General features: G+C 41.8%; 2 protein-coding genes and 1 long non-coding RNA gene across 5 annotated transcripts; 1 reads left to right on the top strand and 2 right to left on the bottom strand.

The window, feature by feature from the left end:
* The first annotated feature begins 2,617 nt into the window (after positions 1-2,617).
* SYS1 (SYS1 golgi trafficking protein) lies at positions 2,618-7,032 on the top strand. Of its 3 annotated transcripts, none has more exons than XM_051976479.1 (4): positions 2,618-2,809; positions 3,272-3,551; positions 5,006-5,073; positions 5,990-7,032. In XM_051976479.1, the coding sequence occupies exons 2-4, from the start codon at positions 3,390-3,392 to the stop codon at positions 6,228-6,230; spliced, it is 471 nt and encodes a 156-aa protein (XP_051832439.1). In that variant the 5' UTR covers positions 2,618-2,809; positions 3,272-3,389; the 3' UTR covers positions 6,231-7,032. The 3 variants fall into 3 exon arrangements, with proteins under 3 accessions (XP_051832439.1, XP_051832440.1, XP_051832438.1); XM_051976480.1 differs by having other exon boundaries at positions 3,147-3,551; XM_051976478.1 differs by having other exon boundaries at positions 2,618-3,551.
* A 2,025-nt stretch (positions 7,033-9,057) lies between these two features.
* On the bottom strand, positions 9,058-16,862 carry LOC127548847 (uncharacterized). The gene is made up of 3 exons (XR_007950477.1): positions 14,359-16,862; positions 13,504-13,627; positions 9,058-9,524 (listed from the first exon to the last, which is right to left on the bottom strand). It is a non-coding gene; the product is annotated as an uncharacterized LOC127548847 (long non-coding RNA).
* Positions 16,863-17,457: 595 nt separating this feature from the next.
* TP53TG5 (TP53 target 5) lies at positions 17,458-20,540 on the bottom strand. Its single transcript, XM_051982962.1, has 4 exons — positions 20,406-20,540; positions 19,897-19,968; positions 19,255-19,385; positions 17,458-17,916 (listed from the first exon to the last, which is right to left on the bottom strand). Exons 1-4 carry the CDS (start codon positions 20,427-20,429, stop codon positions 17,490-17,492), a joined length of 654 nt encoding a protein of 217 aa, XP_051838922.1. The 5' UTR covers positions 20,430-20,540; the 3' UTR covers positions 17,458-17,489.
* Between the last annotated feature and the right edge of the window lie 1,459 nt (positions 20,541-21,999).

Genomic DNA, 21,999 nt, shown 5'->3' with positions numbered 1-21,999 from the left:
ACCTAACTATAAGGACATAAGTTGGGATTGAAAGGAAGACTGTGAACTAATTATAGATGATAATAATAATAGTATAAATATATATAGTATATTATATATATAATATATAGCTTTAAGATTTCCAAAGCACTTTGTAAATATCTTTTTCTTTTCATAGAAAGGTCAAGTGTCGTTATCATCTTTATTTTATAGATGAGGAAAATGAAGTTAGGAAAGTGATTTGTCCAGAGTTACACAGCTAGTCTTTGAGTTGAAATTTAAACTCAATACTTTCTGACTCTAGGCCTATCTCTCTATCCATTATGCCACCTTGAGAAAAGAGAGAGAATGACTTGGATATCAGTGACAAGAACAAGGAGGATTGGGATTGGATGATGGAAATCAATGAAATGTACCTCAAAGAAGTTAAGTTTGTTAAGTGATGGTAAAGAAAGGGCCTGAATAAATGGCAGTGATCAGCAAAATATGCCTATTTTTCCTATTGTTTTGGGAGCATGAGGGATAAGCAGTTACTAGAAAGGGTAGCAATATGCTAGAAGAGAGCCTGAGCTGGATTTCTTTGAGTGAAAGAAGATGGAAAATATGTGGGATGTGAGATCTGAGTAGATGAGAGAGTCTAGGATGAGAGGAAACTTGTTAAGAATGAGGTGTGGTTTCCAGAGGGCACAAGGGAAGGGAAAGTTTGAAGGAAGATTGGGACTATGGAAGAGTAGGATTTAGATGGATGAGGATAAAGTGACTAGTGATAGCAGGAAGAAAGGAATTTTCACCAAATCATTCTCAGAGATAAGGTGGTAGAGGTGGAGGTAGAAATTCATACCATCTGAAGCTGGTTGTTGAAATGGCTGGGTCTGAAATTAAGAAGACCTGAATTGGTATCTGAACTCTAATACTTATTAGCTATGTCACCCTGACTCAAAGTGAATGTAAATAGCAATCATTTCTGTTTTGGCCAGAAACCCTGAGCATCTTCCTCTTCCAGATTTATTTATTTATTTAGATTGGTTTTGTTTGTTTGCTTGGTTGTTTTTGTTTTTAACTAGATGAAAGAGGCCGTTCTTAGCCTCAATTACTACCTAGTGTTAATCACTTAATGAGTGTTGCCTCAACCTGTCAAACTGAGACTTGTGAAAGACCTTAGCCTATAAAGGCCAAAGTCTACTATTTCATCCAGGGCCATCTCCAGTCATCCTGAGCTGTATCTGGCTACTGGACCTAGATGGCTCTGAAGGAGAAAATGACATAGGTGACCTTGCACAGCCCTCCCTCATTCAAATCCAGTTCACTTCCATGTCATGGCATCATCTCCCTAATATCACGGTGCTCTGAAAATGAAGGACAAACAGCAGCAACAACAATATGATCCCTGAGCAACTTCTTCTTAAGTTTCCTCAACTGTAAAATGGGAACAATAAAACATCCACCTCAGAGGGTTGTGAGAATTCTTTCTCACACACATGTGTACATATACACACACATACATATATCACAAATGTAAAGACTTTAGCATAATTTCTGGTAGGTGACTAATACATTTTTACCCTTTTCTCTGTAGGACAGGGGATAGTTATGGACTGAGAGATTGACAAATTGGATTTCTCTGTAGTCCTCTCTTCCTTCCCAAATACCACAGGATGAAGCCCACAGAGAGACTGGATCATATCTTTCTGGGTTAGTAAATACTTGGTCTCTAGGGACAACACTGGGCTCTCATTTGGTGGCAGTTCCTTTGCTTTAATCTCAAAATAATAGGGGTTGATGAACAACAATAAGAAACCACAGATAGAGAATATACTAGGGTCTCTTTTTGATCTTGTGTTTGAGGTGCTAGTCCTTGGTGCCGGTCAAGCAGTGAGTGAAAGGGATGGTACCTAAATAACCAAGGAGTGTGCCTAAAGGCTCCGTCACAACTTCTTGTAAGACACTGGATATCTGAGACAAAATGGCTTGCAAACTTAGTCCTTGAAAGGGGCTGAGGCTTGGGAAAGCCAAATGCTTCTGAGCTTGGGAGCTCACTTCATTCACTGTTGATATTCGCTGCAGTCCAAATGGCCTTTTTCTGAACAAAGTTAGCATTTAATGTATTTTTAAATTTTTTTTTTTGAGGAAACCCCTTTGTAAATCTTAAATAAAAGGGAATTATCATTACCACTGTGAACTTCCTGCGGTAGAGTTCGGGAGTTTTTGACCTCCGTTTGCTACCCATATCCCACCACGGGCTCCTTGTATACAGTAGGCACTTTGAGTTTTAAAATTCTAATTGTGCTAGGTACACAAGCAACATTGCGAGCTCAGTGACCAGAGACAGGTTAAAAAAAAGGCAGATTCATTCCAAGGCCATTCTAGCTGGAGAATTTCCCAGTTTGGCTCCTACATTCACTCAGGACTCCTCCCTCCTTCCCTCTTCTCTCTCTCCAGTCCCCAAAACATTCAACCACAGGCTTCCACCAGAGGGCACGCACGTTCCACTTAGTTAACGTCCCACTTCCGTTTCTCTTCAATTTCCTAAATGCGCATGTGCACTACTCTTCTTCCTCAGGCTGCCGCCTCCCCTCCTCCGCCCCGCCCCTTCTTTCGCGGGTCATTCTCAGTGCGCCGGTGCAAAGCTGGGTTTTTCCTCGTCTCCTCCTCCCCGCTCCCGACCGTGTCCCCGGAAGCGCTAGGTCCCTTCCCTTCCTAGGGCTGTGACGCGGAGGAATCGGGACGCTCTAGGCGCCACTACCACCACCATGGTTCCAGCTGTCCGCGCCGCTCGTAAGGCTACGTGGTGAGACCGGGCCGAGCAACTGGCCCCACAGTCCGTAGCCGGGTGAGTGAACCTCAGACTCATGCGGAGGTTCGAGAGCCTGCCTGATCTTCCAGAATGGCACAGCCTGACCTCTCAGGGTCCCCTTCCCCCCGCCAGAAATGGGCTCGTCCATTCCTCTCCTTTCCCCCACCCCGCCCTCGTGGAGGGAGGGTCTGGTTACCATGGAAACAGGCCTCCGCACCCTTCATTTCTCCCCAATATTCAGGCTATTGAAAAATGGAACTTGGGGGAGGAGGGTAAGTTGCCATAGTGTTCAGTGCTCTGGCCCTACGGACTTTGATTGTTGCGGTCTAATTAGCCTAAGCTCCTCAGAGTTATCTGTTCTCTTTCCCCCCAGCTATAGGTTCGCCCCTCCCTGGGCTGGCCAGGTGTCGGGAGGAGGAAGGGAGGATGGGTGGGGAGTATGAGTTGCTATGGTTATAGAAGTTCTCCCTGACTGCACCTTGGACCCCGACCCCGCAGGCCCCGCCCCCGACCTCCACACTTCCCCTTCCCATGGCTTGGACACACGTGGAAACTGTTGGGGGAAGGAGGCAGCAGCGGTGCTGAAACTGGAGGCCGGAGCCCTGGAGCCCTGGCCATGGCTGGCCAGTTCCGCAGCTACGTGTGGGACCCCATCCTGATTGTCTCCCAGATCGTCCTCATGCAAAACGTCTACTATGGCTCCTTGGGTCTGTGGTTGGCGCTGGTGGACAGCCTGGTGCAGAGCAGCCCCTCTCTGGACCAGATGTTCAGCCCCGAGGTAAGGGTCCTCAGGAATCAGGGGTTCAGCCCAGAGATGGCAGAGAGTCAGCATTCCGTGCTTCAGTCTTCAAAACAGTGCTCATTCACTCAGTCTCTTCTTTACTAACAATCACTGTCATTCATTCAGCTGTTCAGAGCTCATACTTTAGGACAATTATACAGTCTCCCACTCAGCCAGTTAGTCAGATTAGCCACCTGGTCAACCAGCCAGTCGCCCACTCAATCACCCCAGGGGGCAGGCAGTCACTCATTCAGGTCTCTCATTCACTCGTTTCGGCCCAGTGTGTTACTTGGTCCCTGTTCCACTGTCAGCCAGCCAGCACTGATGTTACCCATTAAGTACTTACAGTGCACAGAGATTTGTGCTTATACAAGGCTACAAAGTTGAGATAAGTCAAGTCGCATATTCATATGGAATTGACACACAGATGCAAATTGTTATATAACATGTTACATGATAAGTAATTAGAGTGGTTGAAACAAAGTGCTCGTTGAGGTCTAAAGAGAAAGTGTTACTTAATGGGGAGGGCAGGGTAGACTTTTAAGATAAATAGAAATTTAACAGGTAGAGTGGGATGGGGCAAGAGGAAGAATGGAAAGTAGGAAACATTCTAGGCATTGAAGCAAAGATTGAGGAGAATTCCGGCTTCAGTCAGAGACATTGTGGTAGTAATGGAAAGAGTCCTGACTTCAGAGTCAGGACACCTAAATTGAAGTCTTAGTTCTCTATCACATATTAGATGTATAATTTTGAAAAAGTAATTTTCCCCTTTCAGATCTCTTCAGTTCCCTCATCTATAAAAGAGAGTTAATTGTACTTAAGATTACCCAACTCCTGGAAAGAATGCTGAAAGGAAAGCACTTTATAAACTGTTTAGTCACTGTAGAACCAGAGTTATGATTATTGGGTAAGAAAGCAGAGTACCTGAGGAGCAAGTATAAGGAGATGAGGCTGAAGGATTATCAAAATCCCTTATTACTTCTATCTTCTGGACTCTGCTGAGACTCCAGGAACATGGTCCAGGGTAGGGAGACCTTTCTGGGGACATCCACCATGAGATTATTGATGATAGATTCATGTATACATCTGGACCTTAGTATCCTCAGAATTTAATTTCTCACCCATAGCTGAATGAAAAAGTGATTGAATCCTAGCAACATCTACCTAATCCTTTTTTGGTATTAGGTTCTGATGTTTTTCCTTGTTAGATGTAGTTTATTTTCTTTGAGCCTCAGTTTTCTTACTTGAAAAAAATTGATGAGACTCAAGTGAAGTGTTGTGTATGTATATACATAATTTAAAAATACCATGTAAATCTAACTTGTTGTTAGCATGTGATATCATTATCATTCTCCTTCTGGGATTCTTAATCCAGGTTCTTGCTGAAAAAAATTATCCTCACAATTAGTGTCGATTCATTCATTTGTGATTGCTTCCTTTTCTCTTCTTAGATACTGGGCTTTTCCACTCCTCCTGGCCGTCTCTCCATGATGGCCTTCATTCTCAATGCTCTTACCTGGTGAGTATCCCCCCAGCCTTATAAGCCACCTAGAGTTCCTAAGATAAAGCTTCTTTTGGTTGAGTATTAGGGCTATCCCCTTGACTTCTGAGTTGATATGAGTGTCCCTTTCTGAGGCAGCTAGATTGTTTTTTTTTTGCATAGAGCACTGGGCCTAGAGGCAGAAAGACGAGTTCAAATCTGGCCTCAGCCATTTAGCAGTTGTGTTGTGTGAATGTGGGCGACTAGTCACCCTACCTTGTTTGCCTTCGTCTCATCTTTAAAATGAACTGGAGAAGGCAATGGCAAACTACACTACTATTTTTGTAATAAAAACCCAAAAAAACAAAAACAAAGAGTTGGCCATGACTAAACAATAAGTTCTCTTTAGGGAGTAGTAAAAGAAAGTGGGCTCTTTCAGGCATTTACTCCATTTCTAGTTTTCATAGAAAAGCAATTCTGACATAAGTTTACATTTGTATCTTTCTACCCCCTATAATGTAGCCTAGAGATAAAACTATTGAGCAGAGACTTGAAACAGAGATTTTAGGTCTGTTATGACCACCTTCCTGTGACCCTGGAGCAAATCATGTCTCTCTGGTCCTCAGGGACTTCATACATAAAAATGATGAAGTTAGGCTATTTCCTTCTCTGATATGCTATGTTTCTTAGCTGATGTGACAACAGAGTTCATAGCTTCTTCAATTGTCTATGAATATATGGCCTAATCTTTTTTTCTGGGTAGCATCCTTGATTTTATAGTCACAGAACTTTTAACTTGTATGTTGTTTGCCCATTTCCTCTTCTTATAACTGTTGTGCTCCATTCAGCCTAATTAGTGACCTGTCAGATGAATGAGTTCCCTTCAGCTTGTTAGGTGTTTCTCTCAAAGTAAGATCAATGCAATGATCTCTCCCCATTTTTTCCCCCATCACAGTGCCCTTGGTTTGTTATACTTCATCCGTCGAGGGAAACAGTGTTTGGACTTCACTGTCACAGTTCATTTTTTCCACCTCCTGGGATGCTGGATCTACAGTTCCCATTTTCCCTCATCACTGACCTGGTGGCTGGTGCATGCTGTTTGTATTGCCCTGATGGCTGTGATTGGGGAGTACCTCTGTATGAGGACAGAGCTCAAGGAGATCCCCCTTAATTCTACTCCCAAGTCCAATGTCTAGGAGTAACTCAACTCTTTGCTGGCACCAAGAGGGACTTGGTCAATGAAAGTTGACATTGGTGTGATTGAAGCAGGTTCCAGCAGTCAGCTCTGGGGCAGTCAATTGGCATAAGCTGAGGCATTGGTGTCTGCAGGGAAGAAATACATCAAGAAGAAAATCTTTCATCTGGACAAGGACAGAGTGAAAGAAGCAAGCAAAAAATGGGAGATGTCTCATTCTTTCCACTATTCTTATCATTTTGTTTTTAAAGAAAAAAATCAAGAAACTCTGATTGGAGTAAATCACCTGCCTGGCTATTCATTCTGCCAACTTGGGATAGATAAAACTTCTTAAATTTTGCTGGATCAAAGAAGATTTTGGGGCAATACATTTTTGTGGTTGGAGGAAGGGTCATAAATGGTCTAGTAATCAAGGCGGACAGAGGTACTGAATGCTAGTGAAGCCCAAAGTCTGTTACCCTGAAACATACATATTGGCCAGTGACCTTCCTTTGGTTACCTCTTCTCTGTCCTGTCCCTGATTCCTGGTTCTTGTGAGAGATAGCTCATATGACCCTAGGGAATATAGGCAGAGTTATTCCCTCATTTCTTTGGAACTATAATACAATGGGAATTACTCAGTGAAAGGACAACTCCATCATTCTACCCATCCAAGGTTTTTCTCTTACCAGTTGGGGATGTGGTGAAGAAGAGGAGGAGGTAGTGCTTTGTTGTCCAGATGTGCTTTTGGGGAGGGATTTCCTAGTGGAGTGCCTGACAGCTCCTTGACTTCCTTTGTATATAAATACAGTATTTTCCACTTCTCTCTGTGCTGACTGTGTTTCTATTGGGAACTATTGGAAAGAAGTTCTTACAACGATAAAGGCCTTCTTTCCCTTCCAGAGTTGTAAGAGCAACCTTTCTATTGTACTAGCAGAGCAGCATGATAGAGTGAGAAGAGCAGGGAAACTAGAGTGAAGATAAGGCTTCCAAAGTCCTGGTTTGAACACTCACTCAACCACATGACTGAGAGCCATTCTTTTCCTCTCTTGTAATCTTGTTTCTTTTTTTGTAAAATAGGGATAATAATAGTGGTCCAATCTGAGTCACTGCCCTGTTGTAATGACTGCATTTTGTTAAGCCTTAAAGTTCTATCACAATGAATTATTAATAAATTTGTAGGAACTAATTATTTTGGTGAAGAGAGTGCTGAACCAGGCATCAGGAACCATGCTTCTAGTTCTGGCTAGGTCAGCAGCTAATTGTACGATCTTGAGCCAGTAGCTTCCTCTTTCCAAGCTTCAGTTCCTTCATCTGTCAAATGAGGTCAGACTAGATGTCTTGAAGTTTCTGTCCTGTTCTAACATTTCAAGATTTAGATATTCCTCTCCTTGTATTACCATACAAATCTACTCTACTTCACCACCCCCACCCCCCCCCCCGCCCATCCCCTTCCAGGTTCTAAGAGAAATATCTTAGAAACTGAGTTGAGAGATACGACTATCACTCCTGATCATTTTCTAGCCCAGGTAACAATGGTGTTAAGGTCTGTGTTCCCTGTTCCACATTTGCCTGTCATCTGTGTTTTGATGCTGAGTTTTGTAATTATTGCTTTTTTTGTGGAAAAGTGGTGTGAGGCAGAAACCTGGCCAAAAGATCTATAAAATGCCAGATTTTTCCACATTAATAGTTTCAGAGCTGGGAAGGAAATATAGATTTGACTTTAAGAAGTCATTGGATTTCCCATGCTTCTCTGGATTTTAATCTTGTAAAGGAAGAGAGTTAAAGGCTGACTATGTTCAAATTTTAAAAGGTAAATAAATGTTTGGATGGAGAAACATTAGGAAAGGGAAAAAATTGGAATCTAAAAGATTATATTTTGCCATAAAAAGAATGGGAGAGAGTGAATTGATTAAGTTTTAAATTTTCAAGAGGAACCTGACATAGGTTTTTTTGTTGTTTTGCAAGGGGGCCCACCTCCCTACTTCGGGCATGAATTCTCTTTACAATAGTCCCAGCAGGCAGAAGACCAAATTTTCTTGTCCTAGTTAAATACCTCATCTTAAAAAGGGATTTGGGTGACCTCTTAGGATAGTATGAGAAGAGAAGGCAGCAGAAGAGAACTCACTTTTCCCTTTGCTTAAATTGATTTGAAATATGATTTCCTGTATAGTGGAATAACTTAAGAGAAAGAAGGCATCTCTGATATTTTATTCACAGGCCTGTTGTGAAGCTTAGCTGCAAAAACGTCCTTAGAAGCTTGCTTTGCAAGCCTTAAAGCAGTATTTACACGACAAATTATATGCCATGGCAATGTCTTTTAAGAGTTATTGAATATTTGAGAAAAAGTTATGATGGAAAAGCAAATAGAGGCTCTGGGTATTGTGGTTTACTATACTATGAGACCTGAGCAAATCATCTGTCTTATTGGACCTATTTCCTCATCTGTAAAACAAGGATAATGCTTAATACTTAATATGCTAATATAATTCAAATGGACTTGTAAGACAAGCATTATTTCTTTTTTTTTTTTCCTGAGGCAATTGGGGCTTTTTTTGCTGAGCTGCCCAGGATCACACAGCTGGAAAGAGTTAAGTGTCTGATTCCAGATTTGAACTCAGGACACTTCAGGACTGGTGCTCTATCTACTGTACTACTTAGCTGCCCCAAAGCAAGCACTATTTAAAAATGAGCTATTATTATTTGGACCTCATTGTAGTGGGGATCTAATTGAGTACTTGGAATACAGAGAGTTTCTAAAATTTCAGTACTGACAAGTATGCGCTTTCCCTTCTTTCCAGGTTTACAAAGCCTTGCTGATATATAGCAAAATCCATAAAATGCAAGACTCTGCATCACAGGAAGGTTTTTAATTAATTGTAAAAGATACAAGTAGGTTCTTTTCTCAGTATGTATTCTGGTAGGGGGAAGTGATACTATCTACCTAGGCAGGAAACCAGTGGATGGTAGGACTCTCACCTGTTAGGATTAGATATTGGATCAAGTGGCTTAGAACATGGCAGGAAAAGATCTTTCCTTTTGACAAGAGAGGGTTTGGCTCAGGGAGGTAGGTTCCATGCACTGACCCAGGCTTGCTTAGAACCAAAGAAGGAACAAGGCAGTGCCCAGCAGGTGCCAGGGTAAAAAGAATAAAGGGCCTGGCCCACCAGAACCCCTAGGGCTGCATAGCTCAAACAAGTTCCCAGGAAATTGAAGATTTCTAAATTCCTTTTTTAATGTCTCCCAGATTAGAGTAGCTTCCTCTTCACAGTCCTGGAGGGTAGTCAGGGCACAGGCATGAAACTCTTCCCAGTACCTGTAGTCAAAAAAAGACAAAGATGTAGCCTTTCAGAACTTTGGATACATTAATTCAATAAAAGTCATATAATATAACCATCTTCTATATATAAAAACTGCTAGATGATAAATACAAAAACAAAACACTCCTGTCCTCTGAGTTTATGTACACAAACAAATATGATACAAAGAAAACTGAGGAGGGAGACAATTACAGAACAGATTTTCAGATTTGGAAGGGAGCTGAATGGTTTAACATAAACCCTTTTAGGGAAGCTCTGACAATCTTTCCATCAATTCTTTGATTAAAAGCTCCCAATGAGGGGGACTTGTCCCTTCCACCCCCACCTCCTGAGACTGCCCCTTCCATTTTTTAAAGAGGTATAATTAAGCTTTCCCTTACATCAAGCCCTAAATTGGCCTCTTGACAATTTTCACCCTTTGCAATTTAGTTCTGCCCTTGGGGCAAAAAAAAAGTCTAATCTTTCAACTTGACTGCCTTTCAAATACTTAAAATTGTTTTGACTGAGTTTCCCTGGCTAAACATCTGAAGTTCCAATAGTTCTTCACTTGGCATCTATTTAAGGCCCTCACTTATCTAGGTTTCTCACTGGTCAATTTCCAAATTTATTAGGGAGGGAAGGTTTTTTTAGTTGGGACTTGAGTTTAGTTTTATTGGAAGAAGTTTCTGGATGGCAACGTTGATGGAGGAATGGATGCTTAGTATGGGGCATGTGCCAATTTGTCCCTAGCATAAGAAATAGAATGTTGAGTGCAAGCAACAGCTAGAAGTCCAGTGGGCTAGAATATGAGTGTACAAAGAGTAGCAAGAAATAATTTTCGAAGTCTGGTTGGGAGCCTATTTAGGACGACTTTAAATGCCATGATTGAATAAATAGGAAACCACTAAAGGTTCTTTGAGTAGGGGGTGTGAAGTGATATGCTTAGACTAGTGTTTTAGGAGGATTATTTTAGTAGTTCTTCAGGAAAGACTAAAAACAGAAACCAACTCGAAGTCTATTAAATAGTCTAGAAGAGAGGTGATAAAGATCTGAATTATAATATTAGTTTATGAGTAGAAGAAGCTAGGTGGGTAGTGGATAGCTAATCTATGTCTTGAGTAAGTTGTTTGTCTCAGTTTCTTCAAGTGTAAAAATGAGGATAATAGCATTTATCTCAGGGTTGGGGTGGTGATGAAATGAAATAATATTTGTAAAATTCCTGGCCATAGGGCTTTATAAATGCCAGCTATTATATGTGTGTATGTGTATTTTAGGTTATACATGTCCATTTATTTTTTTACATATTATATGAGTTATATTGGGAGAGAAAAATCAGAATAAAAGGGAAAAACTATGAGAAGAAAAGATAAACGAATAAAGATGGTGAAAATAATATCTGCATTCAGTCTCTAGAGTTTTCTCTCTAGCTGTGGATGGCTTTTTCCATCCAAAGTTTATTAGAATCCCCTTGGATCATTGAATTGTTGATTCAGTTCAAATTGAATATCACAATAGACTTGGCTATTGTGATATTCAATTCGAATATCACACAATTTTGTTGCTGTATACAATGTTTTCCTAGTTCTATTTGCTCAACTCAACATCCAATTCATGTAAATCTTTCCAGACTTTTATATTTTTTCAAGAGATGTGAAGATAGAATCTAAGAGACTTGGTAATTCATTGGCCTTGTGAGATAGTGAGGGTAAATGAATATTCAAGGGTGATTCTTAGCTTATAAATCTAATCAATTTCTCAGGAGAAATAAGGACGTTTGAATGAGAGGTAAATTAATTGGTGAAGAGAATTAGTTCTGGTTTTGAATATGTTGAGCTTGAAGTGCCTACAGAACATCTAAGAAGAGGTAGAGGACAGCAAGTTGATATTATGAAGTGAACTCAGGAAAGGACAATGGTGGAATATTTAGATTTGGGAATCATCTGGGGAGAGATAGCTGAACCAGTGGAAGCAGATGACAGCACCAGGAAAAAAGCATAGAGGGAGACAAGGGCATGGGACAGAGCCCTGCTAGAGGACCAGGAGATGGATGATCTGGCAAAGGAGATAGACAGAAGAGAAACTGGATAGACAGAGGAATCGGAGAAAGCAGTGTGATAGGAGGAGGTGACTAACATTGGCAGGTTTTGCAGAAAGGTCAAGGAAAATGTTGGCTGAGAAGCTTTTCAATTTAAGTGTTAAAAAATTGCTATTAATCTTGGGGAAAGTCTCATTTCAGTGGTGGGATTATAAATCAGATTGCAAATGACTGAGAAATGAATAGGTATTGTGGAAATAAAAGAAGCAAATAGATTATTCTTTTGAGGAAACACTGGCAGTGAAAGAGGAGAGATAAAGGATTGTAGCTGGAGAGACTAGCTGATGAGATAGATGAAAAAAATGTTTGTACAGGAGAGGGAGCTTATTTGGAGAAATGTTGGTGAGAGCAAGAGGAAGAAATTGTGGAAGATGAAAGCAGAGGCACAAGTAGAGAGGTTTATCTTGGAGGAGAAAGGTCACCCCTCTTAAAGGCTAGAGCAAAGGAAGAGATAAGCAGAGACAATCTAGAAGGGTTCTGAGGTATGTAGAGTTGGGACAATGAAAATTCACAATCAGTAAAAAGGAAGATGAGAACATCTGCTAAAAGGGAGGTTTTGATGAGAGTAATTTTGGAATAGTCACTTCGAGGTTTTAGAATAGTCAGAGAAGAATAAAAGGATTGCTATAGAGCCTATCCACTGTGCCACCCAGCTGTCCCATTGTTTATCATCTTGATATTTGTTATAATCAATCAATGGTATCCTAATAAATGTTTAACTGTAGTACACACACACACACACACACACACACACACACACACACACACCAGTGAGTTTGTAGTGGACACAGATGTTGTATAGCTTCTAGTCTTAATCAGCTAGAGAAGAGTGAGAGTAAAAAAAGCAGATAGCTGAGGAGATCCAGGGTTGACGGGGTTAATGACAAGACAAAGGGACAAGGGAATTATAAGGAGATAATATATGTACCTGAATTAGCTAACTGTAGGACTATAGAGGGAAAAAGGTGTAGCCAAAATTGAGATGCTTTGGATATTGTGAGGAGAATATGGTGTCTTGGTGAGAAGCATATCTCCCTAGTTAGAAGAGATGGGAAAATCAGATTTTAAGAGGCTGTAAAGAATCCAAAGTAGAACTTAAATTGTGAATATAAAGCTAGGATTAAAGTTATTTTGGCATTCCTGGGGGAGAGAATACCAGTTGGGCTTGGTAGGCAAGCTTTTCCTCTAGCGCTTTTTTTTTTTGTACCCCCACCTCTGTACTTCAATCCTTTCAGGTGACTCATGGAATCATAGAGCAGAAGAAGCCCTTAATGATTAATTAGTTCTACTTCATTTTTCAGAGTAAACTGAGGCTTGGACAGTTATACAATGAATTAGTGCAAAGGTAGGATTATTAAGAGATAGAAATAGTAGAGAAAGTAAAAGATTTTGGATCAGACCTGATCCTATCCAATGCCATTTGCTTAAAAGACCGTGAGTTTCAATGAATTTTAAAACCACCAGCTTTCAGACAGGTCACCAAAGTATTTTCTTTCACGTAAAGGCAGATTTTGCATGGCTTTGATCAGAAATATCCTTTGTCCCCTTCAGAAAGTCAGGTACTATGGGGAGATCAAAAATTTTAATATTTCAGCAGATCATTCGGGAGGTTGTGAAGGAACAAACTTCCCTTTCAAATACCGTGGGTAATTAATTCCCTGAGGGTGGGTAGTCGAGCAGCTGCTCATTAGTGGGGAGAAATGAGGTCATGAGTATCTTTAGGGCATCCTAAAGAAGCAGGTAAAAAGAAGTGAATGAGGATGTCATCTCTGTTCTTGTGCTCTCAGTCTCCTTCATCCTTCCAATCTTTTCTAGTGAGGACCTATAGGGACACCAAGGCTGGTGGGGGACACTTGTGGCAACTGGCTTCCAGAGGGAGAGGAAAGATGAATTCTACTCACCCACACACTGCGGACAGTCCCTTTGCCTCAGCCATGCTGTTTCCTAGCTGCAATACACAAGCAGAGAATCCGCGGTATACTTGAAGGCATTCTACCTGGGCATCTCGAGCCTTGTCTGAAGTCCCTGGAGTAGAAGGCAGAAAAAAGGAGGGAGGGAACGCGATATAATGAACTCGTCCCGCTCCCTATGAATCAGTGTGTCTGTGTGTGTGTGTGTGTGTGTGTGTGTGTGTGTGTGTATACATATACATAGATAGATATAGTGTGTGTATCGCTAGCTTAATTCTTCCGACCCACACACACCCCTATCTCCACTCTGATATTTGTAGGCTAAGGCTAAACAACTTGTCCCACCCTCCACATGCAAAGTAGTTCTCCTATTGCCTCCTTCTGTACCGCAGAAAGTGCTCGATCTTAAATCAATTATGGTTCATTTCTTTCAGGATCCTCTCGAGCGGTTCATCCCAGTCTTCTCTCTACCACACCCCAGTTTGCAATTAAGCTCATTTTGCCCCAGGCAGAGAGAAAAATAAACTGGGATTAAGCTGGGAAATAGGGAGCCAAGGAAAGCCCAAGAACTGAGGGAGAGGTTCAGCGGATAGAGAGCAAGAAGCCCGCGGGAATAGGAGATGGACAGAGAGAAAGAGAGTAGAGGCGGAAGGTGTTCTTAAATAATAGGAAACGTACAGGGTACGAAAGTTCAACCTGGGCGCAGAGGCAGGCTGAGAGCGCACAGACAGAGCAGGCAGTTTAGCGATTTTAAAGGAAGAAAGGCTCTACAATCGTAGCTCCAAAGGAAAGAAAGAAACAAGAGCGCAAAAGTGAGAATTTGCTTTGGGAGGAAGAGATGCGCACCTTGGGGGCTCGAGGCTGGAGGACCGACGTGGAAGAGCGGACAGAGAGAAGGCGCGTTGCAGAGGGATACGGTGAGTGCTTCAGCATATCGTGGGTGCCTTACCAAAGGAGGGCAGCAGCAGCAGCAGCGCCGAGAGCAGAAAACCCAGTGCCATGGCCCCTCTCAGGACAGTCTGCGGAGTCCCATGTGGAAGACGGAGCGGCAGAACCAAGAGCCCAAACCTCTCGCACTTAAGTTCATCTGCGCCAACCCGTTAGCTCCCACCGCCTGACTCCCTATCCCTGCCCTCCCCTCCGCTGCCCAGTGTACCGCTGCCTCACCGCCCCAGGTCCCGCACCTGGCCAGGCTCACTGGCCGAGACCAGCTGCCGTCCGGACTCCACTAGAAGCTTGAGACTAATAGAAAGCAGAAAAGGAGGGAGGAAGGAGGGGGAAACACTGACTGGATTCAGAGGATTTGGATCCAAATGTATCCTCTTACGTTTACTACCTGTGTAGCCTTGGACAAATGACCAACTCCCCGCACTCATCTGTAAAACGAGAGAGTGGAACTAACGGGTTCTGAGGTTCCTTTCATCTCAAAATCTGTATTCCTACGATCCTATGATCAATAGATCCCATACTCTTATAAAGTCAGGCCCAGAGTCAGAATCAAGGAGAAATCTCTGGCTAAATTTAGAATCCAAATCGTCTGGTCTTCTACATTTTTTATCCAATTTGCTTTATCTCTAATCAATACATTATTTAAAATATCAGTTTGAGTCAATGATAAGAACTCTGCTTTCCGAGACAGAATATAAATTCTAATTTGGGCTCTAACGCTTGCCAGCTGAATGATCTTGGATAGTTCATTTCCCCTTTGGGGGTGCCTCAGTTTTCCCACCTGTAAAACAAAGGATGGTTTCTAAGGATCCTATTCAATTCTAAATCTAGTCTTTCCAAATTGGTAGGAGCTGCCAGAACTTGAGGATAATGGTCATGCCACAATAAAGCATCGGAAAAAATGTAAAATCAAAATTGTTTGGGTGTACCCCCTACAATTCAAGGTTACAAGTGCCCAGTCCAGATTAGCACTCTTGGAGGGACTGTATCCCTTGTTTCTTTCCTCCCCCAGAATAATCTTTGAAGTGGGGAATGGAAAGGGGATGATTCTGAAGCCAGAGTGAAACAATTATGACGTTCAGATTTCGATGAGCGTTACTCGCTGGCCAGACTTGGGTTAGCCCAAGATTAATTCTATTCCCCCGTAAATTCCAAGTTTTCTTGATTTTCTCTCCAGGATTGCCCACTTCCTCCCCCTTCCAGTCTTTTCCTCTTCCCTAAGGACAGACGGATCTTGGCCAGATGGTTTCAACCCCATGCTATGTTGCATGGGACATCTATTTGCACAATCGTGATTTCTCTCGAACTTCCCGCAGGCGTGGGCTGACCTTTCGTTCTTACATTAGCTCCACCTGCCTGCTCAAAAATCTTAAGAGGACGCACTGTCGCTAGGGGGCGCTGCTTGAGAGTAGCCTCTACAGGGGATGTGTAAGGCCACCTGTCTAGAATAGTACCGGTTTCCAGACTTCTTCCCCGTGGGGTGGATTGTAATAAAGGGCACACTGCTAAAACGGTGGACTGGAAGACTATTCCCAGTCAAGGGAAAAGACAATAATTCAGAGAGCCCTTGGTGGGGATTCACTTCTGTACTCCAGGATCTTCACATAAATTTAGGGGCTTGTTTGAGGCAAGGAGGAAAATCCTAATTTTGTTAAATGTAATATCCCTGGGCCTAAAATTAGAAGACCTGAGTTCTAGTGCCACACATACTATTAGGTGACCCGATGCAAATCAGTTCTGTTGTGTCTCTTATCTGCAAAACAGGAATAATATTTGCACATCCTCTTCAGTATTGCTGAAGAAAAGGACTTAATAATAACAAATTTATGTAGCTCATAAAGCTCTTTCCTCATAAACTCTGTGAGGTGGGCAATATAGATATATATATAATTCTCCCCATTTGACAGATGAAAACTAAGGCTTAAAGAATTTAACTGACTTATTTGCCCATGACCAGAGAACATCAATTAAATTCCAGAATTAGGATTTTGAATTCTGAGTTCAAGATCTTTTTTCATGTCTTGTAACCACACAGAAATCTCAATCCTTATTTAAGATATTTTTTGGTCCAAATCTATAATTTCACTGATATAGTAAACTCCTTTAACAATACACGGTAGTTACGGTTCTGCACCTTATTTTAGAAGTGTTATTTGTGGCACAAAGAGGTTAAAGCTTCCCAGGTTCAAATAGGTAATATTTATCAGAAGTGGATCAGTGGATAATAATTACCAGACCTGGAATCAGGAAGACATGAATCCAAATCTGGGCTTAGACCCTTACTAGCTGTGTAACACTGGGTAAGTCACTTAACTCTGTTTGCCTCAATTTCTTCATCTGCAAAATAATCTGGAGAAGAAAATAGCAAACAACTCCAGTATCTCTGCCAAGAAAATCCCAAATTAGGTCATGGAAAATCAACAACCCTAAATTAGGTAATGGAAAATCAACAACCCTAAATTAGGTCATGGAAAATCAACCAAACACCAAGTTAGAGCTAAAGCCCTAACTCTGGTCTTCCTAATTCTAAAGTCAGCTTCCTCTGCAAGATGTTATTTTAACATCTCCTAGGGTTATTATCATTTTAACATATTACTATATTTGTAATTATTAAGCCCTGGGGGATATAGCTAGATGACAAAGTAGATCGAGCACCAGACTTGGAGTCAAGAGGATCTGAGTTCAAATCCAGCCTCAGACACTTAATACTTCCTAGCTGTGTGACCCTGGGGGCAAGTCACTTAACCTCAATTGCCTAACCAAAAAAAAAAGATTTTAAAAAAATCAGGGAACTTAGGTTTTAGTGCCAGTTCTGCTGCCTGTTATCTGTGGTCGTCTTTTCTCCTCTTCCTAGGGCTTTAATGTCCCAATCTGTGAAGGTGAAATGACCTCTAAGATACCTTGGGAGAAGGTACTGCTCTAGCTCTATGATTTGAACCTCTGCCTCAAATCCCAACACCCAACCTACCACCAATAAACACACACAGAGAGCTTGGGTCTAAGACATTTGACCCAGGCATCAGCCCAAATCATGCTTTGTAAGGGTAAGCCCTTGGTAGTTCCAAGGTTGCAGAACAGAACCGTGTACAGCAGCGCTTTACCCATCGAAGTGAAGAAGGCCGACAGAGTGTTCTGGGGGCTGGTATGTGGATGCGTTTGGGCAGGCCCTCGAACCATGTGCAAGGTTTGCTAAAGTTCTGGGGGGTTGCTTTGCGGGATTTGGGAAAAGTCTTCAAGACGATGAAGTGGGAACCCTTTGTGGCTTTGACCTTGGAAGAGGAGATGGAGAAGGAACAGCATTGACTCTTAGCCTTTGTGGCCTTCTTGGCCCCTCTCTTGGCCTTCTCCATGTTTGCCTTTGCCTTCTCTACTTTTGCATTCTTTGCTACCAGGTCTCCAATCTCTATGGGAGCTCTGTTCATTTCCATTAGCTTGGAGGAAGTACCAGAACTGGTCCTAGAATGGTAGTGGAAAGGGTAGGGGGTGGTCAGTACAACAGAAACCCAAGCCCCAAAGTGGATCAGATCCATTTAGCCCTGCAGTTGCACTCTTTCACCCTTTCCTTCCCCTTACCCCCAATCTTAAATCAAATCTGTCTTTGGGAAGAAGAGGTGGTGCTTGAACACAGTTCAGATCCAAAACAGAGAATAATGTCACTCCTGTCATCAGAAACAAAGACCTGTATGACAGAATGAGATGGGAGAGGGGCAAAAAGGAGACTGGAATAGGAGAGAAGAGGAACATTGTATGGTGATTCAGGAGGCCTGGTTAGAATCTTGCTTCTACAATTTAATATTAAGCCTTGGGCAAAGCATTGAAGTTTCCTACTTTGTAAAATGCAGAACTTGGACCAAGTGGTTCCTAATGTCTCTTCAAGCCATAATATGTCATATTCTAAGATTCTTTCCTGCTCCAGCATTCTATTTTAAGACTTCCTCTTATCTCTGACTTTCAGTTTCATGATCCCCAAGGAAGAAGGGAGATGGGGAAGTAAGTGGAGAGACAGAAATCCCTTGAAGCAAATCATTGAAGCTTTTAAATCTCAGGACAGTTTCTGTCAAAAAGGTAATTGCAATGGACTGGTCCCTTCAATGGGGCCAGATTCAGGTGGGGGGGCAGCAGCATTTTAGTTGGGCAACTCTTCTTTGGGAGCAGCAGCAGCTGGGAAGATAAATATTTATTAAATGAATGAATGAAGAGAGATAAAGAGGTGTATTCAATAAGATATGTTCAGGGATGGAGGATAGGGTCCTAGGTTCTTAGGTACTCTCTATTGAATGTCCACAGAGAGCTGATGACTTGCCAGAGAGATTGTCAGAGCAGAAAGGCTGAGAATTGCCTAGAGCTATAGAATGAATCATAGAGTTAAAGCTGAAAGGACCCTTGGAGATCAATTAGTCCAGCTTCACCCTACTCTTCCCATTTTACAGAAGGAACTGAGAGTTCAGCCCAGAATGATTTGCCCAAGCTTAAGTCGCAAGAGCCAGGGTTCAAGCCCAGGCCCTCTGATTTTAGCACCAGTGTTCTTTATTCTAATCCCATACAGCCATAAAAATTCAACTCAAGCTGGTTCCAGACCTAAGGTGCAAGTATGCAAAGGAATTCCCCAGGGTTCCTTTCTCTGGAAGAGAAATACCAACTTGGAAGCAGTCTTCTACCTCTCTCTACACCACCCTCTCCTCCCTGGAGCTGTCCAGGGTACTAGCACTCTCCAGAATTGGGAGTGTTGCCTCAGCAGGCAGGCACATATGCTCCACACACTATATTTCTGGGTACAGCGAGAGTCTTGATCACCTAGAGGAAACACGAAGTATCTGGGGCACTTGAAATAGCAGTTTCCAGCAGGACTTCGCCAGATTGTGGAGACTTATTACACGGGGATTTGATTTCTTCAACAGCTTCAGGAGTGACAGGTTTTTCATTACCTATACAGGAGGACATAAAAGGTTAGAAGAAATAGTTATGAACTTTCTGGGACCTTCCCCTCACTCTACCCCTCTCCCATCCATCCTACCCCTGGTCATTTAAATTTGAGGACTCCTCAGGTCAGCTCAGCCTGTGGTAACCTTCCATAAGGCATTTATCCTTGTGGAAACTCTTCTCTACAAAATGAGGGGACTGAACTAGATTCCTCTGAAGTTTCTTCTAAATCCTAGGTCCTGTAATATGAGATGATCTGGATCCTGTTGGCTTGAAGATATCTATGCTAGGAGATCAGTTTAAAGATTAAGGAATATTTTTTTTAATTGAAGCTTTTTATTTCCAAAACATATGCATGGATAATTTTTCAACATTGAGCCTTGCAAAACCTTGTGTTCCAGTTTCCTCTCCTTCCTCCCTCCCCCTCCCCCTAGATAGCAAGTAATTTAAGGAGTCTTTGTAAAGGGGTGTGTGTGTGTGTGTGTGTGTGTGTGTGTGTGTGTGTGTGTGTCTTACCGTCCGTAGCTGGTTTAGCTCAACCTCCCTGCTGGATCTACACCTCTTTTTCCATTGCTCCATATTTTGGACCTGGGGAAAGAGAAGTTTGAGGACATGTTATGGGGAGAGGAATTTCTATATTTTGTATAGCCTGGGCTCTTACATTCAGTGGCCTTTGATGACTTCTGGTGAGATGGGGTGATGGTTCAGAATCCAATTTTGGTTCAATGATGGGTATATTTGGCAGCTCCCTATGCTGTGTTTTCTAGGGTCATAGGATTTAGGGCTAAAAGGAAAATTAAGAGATCATCCAGAATGATTATCTCTTATTTTAGATTAGAGAAGTGAAAGGACATTCAGAAAATTACAAAAGCTTAGAACTTGTACAATCAAGATTCAAACTGAGATCTCCTAACTCCAATTCAGTATTTTCCCCACTATTTTCCTCTCTGCACTTCATAACCTTGTTCTGGCCCTTGCTGAACTCAACCCCTTTGGGACTAATGGGCTCCTGCATGGTACCCAACCTTGGGAACAGGCCTGGTTTTCATTCTCCGTTTCACCGAGGGGCTAATTCTTGGTGGAGAGCAAGTCGTGTCTGATGGGTAGGTTTAGTGCCAAGATAGGCCTGCTCCTCTCTCTGTAGAGAAGGTCAATGACTTGCTGTGGCTGGCAGGTTGTGACATAGATAAGGATGCTGTGACCTCATGGAACTTTGTGATGCCAGAAATATGTCTGATGATGTCATATTTGGCAGGTAGGAGGCTCTGCTTTTGGGGACTAACAGATTAAGCCTGGGAAATGAAATCAGCTTTTTTCCTAATGGGAAAATGCTTTATTTTGATACTTCAAAACATCTGGGTTTTCTATGATGTGGACACTTTCTTCTAAAATGACTAAGATTAAACTTACTGCACAAATAGTTTCATGAGTTACAGTGGCCAAAAAACCCTGCCAAACAAAAATAAACCCAAAAAACCCTTTATTCCCTGTAGGTCCCATAATAATAGCTCATATTTTATAAAACAATGTCTTTTATAATATTTTTTTCCTTTTTTTTTTTTTTTTTGCTGAAGCAACTGGGACTAAGTAACTTGCTTAGAGTCACACACCTAGGAAGAGTTAAGCATCTGAGCTTGGATTTGAACTCAGGTCCCCTGACTTCAGAGTTGGTATTCGATCCAATTTGTCATCTACCTTCCTTCTGTAATTATATTTTCTAAAATAACATCATGATAGTTCAAATGTCTATAGCTATTTAAGACTTACAAAATGCTTCCTCACAACAATCCTATGGGACAGGTAGTACAAGGATTATCATCCCCATTTTACAGATGAGAAAACTGAGGTTCCAGGCGGAAGAATGACTTGCCCATGGTCACTTTGCTAGTAAGAGCAGAGGATGAAAATTTGTGCTGGGATCCTAAAGTACTTTCCTGTCCATTAAAAAAACTTAGAACAGAGCACTAAATTTGAAGTCAAAGGCCTTGATTTCTGGTCTTAGTTCCATTAATTACTACTTCTATGGCCCTAAGTCTCTTGTTCAATCTAGGTTTCGGTTTCTTCATCTGTAAAATGAAGACATTTAATTCTATGATTTGGCTCTAAATCCACTGCTTCTTTATGATTCTTGTCATGAATGCACTGCAATGAATTTATATCCTCATTTTACAGATGGAGAAACTGAGGCTTCAAAAAGTAAGGCCATAAAGCTAATAAGTGGCATGAGTGCAGCCAAATTCACGATTTTTTCCTGTAACAGTATGGTGTCTCTTGCTATAACCTACTTGCTTCATAGAATAAGAGAATTATAGTGAGCCAAACTATAGAAAATAGAATGTTAGGGCATGTAATGTAGTAGGATATCTTTTCTCTGATCCGTGTACATTATGAATGTCCACATGAGTTTGTTTAAATGTGGCTCAAAGAGAAGCAAGAATGGACCTGTCTAAAGTCTCTTCATCTCACCCTTCTCCAAGAAGTGAAGGAGGAGATTGGGCACAGAGGCTAGCCATTCTGCTTTCCTTGAAGAAAGGGGGCACCAGGTCGGAGTTAGCTCTATCTGCTCCATTTAATATTATTAATCTAAGGATAGTGATTTTCAGATTGAAGCTAAACTTT

The sequence above is a fragment of the Antechinus flavipes genome, chromosome 2, assembly GCF_016432865.1.
Source record: "Antechinus flavipes isolate AdamAnt ecotype Samford, QLD, Australia chromosome 2, AdamAnt_v2, whole genome shotgun sequence".
NCBI lineage: Eukaryota > Metazoa > Chordata > Mammalia > Dasyuromorphia > Dasyuridae > Antechinus > Antechinus flavipes.
The sequence above is the reverse complement of the archived record's forward strand: the minus strand, read 5'-3'. Positions and strand labels throughout refer to the sequence as shown.

What these genes read in the sequence shown, in the direction of transcription:
- SYS1 (XM_051976479.1), top strand. Translation starts at nt 3,390, where the DNA reads ATGGCTGGCCAGTTCCGCAGCTACGTGTGGGACCCCATCCTGATTGTC. An exon ending in ACCAGATGTTCAGCCCCGAG is followed by an intron (nt 3,552 to 5,005) that starts GTAAGGGTCCTC and finishes TTCTCTTCTTAG; the next exon opens with ATACTGGGCTTTTCCACTCC. An exon ending in ATTCTCAATGCTCTTACCTG is followed by an intron (nt 5,074 to 5,989) that starts GTGAGTATCCCC and finishes CCCCCATCACAG; the next exon opens with TGCCCTTGGTTTGTTATACT.
- TP53TG5 (XM_051982962.1), bottom strand. Translation starts at nt 20,429, where the DNA reads ATGAAAACCAGGCCTGTTCCCAAG. An exon ending in AAACCAGGCCTGTTCCCAAG is followed by an intron (nt 19,969 to 20,405) that starts GTTGGGTACCAT and finishes CTCTTTCCCCAG; the next exon opens with GTCCAAAATATGGAGCAATG. An exon ending in ATACTTCGTGTTTCCTCTAG is followed by an intron (nt 17,917 to 19,254) that starts GTGATCAAGACT and finishes CTACCATTCTAG; the next exon opens with GACCAGTTCTGGTACTTCCT.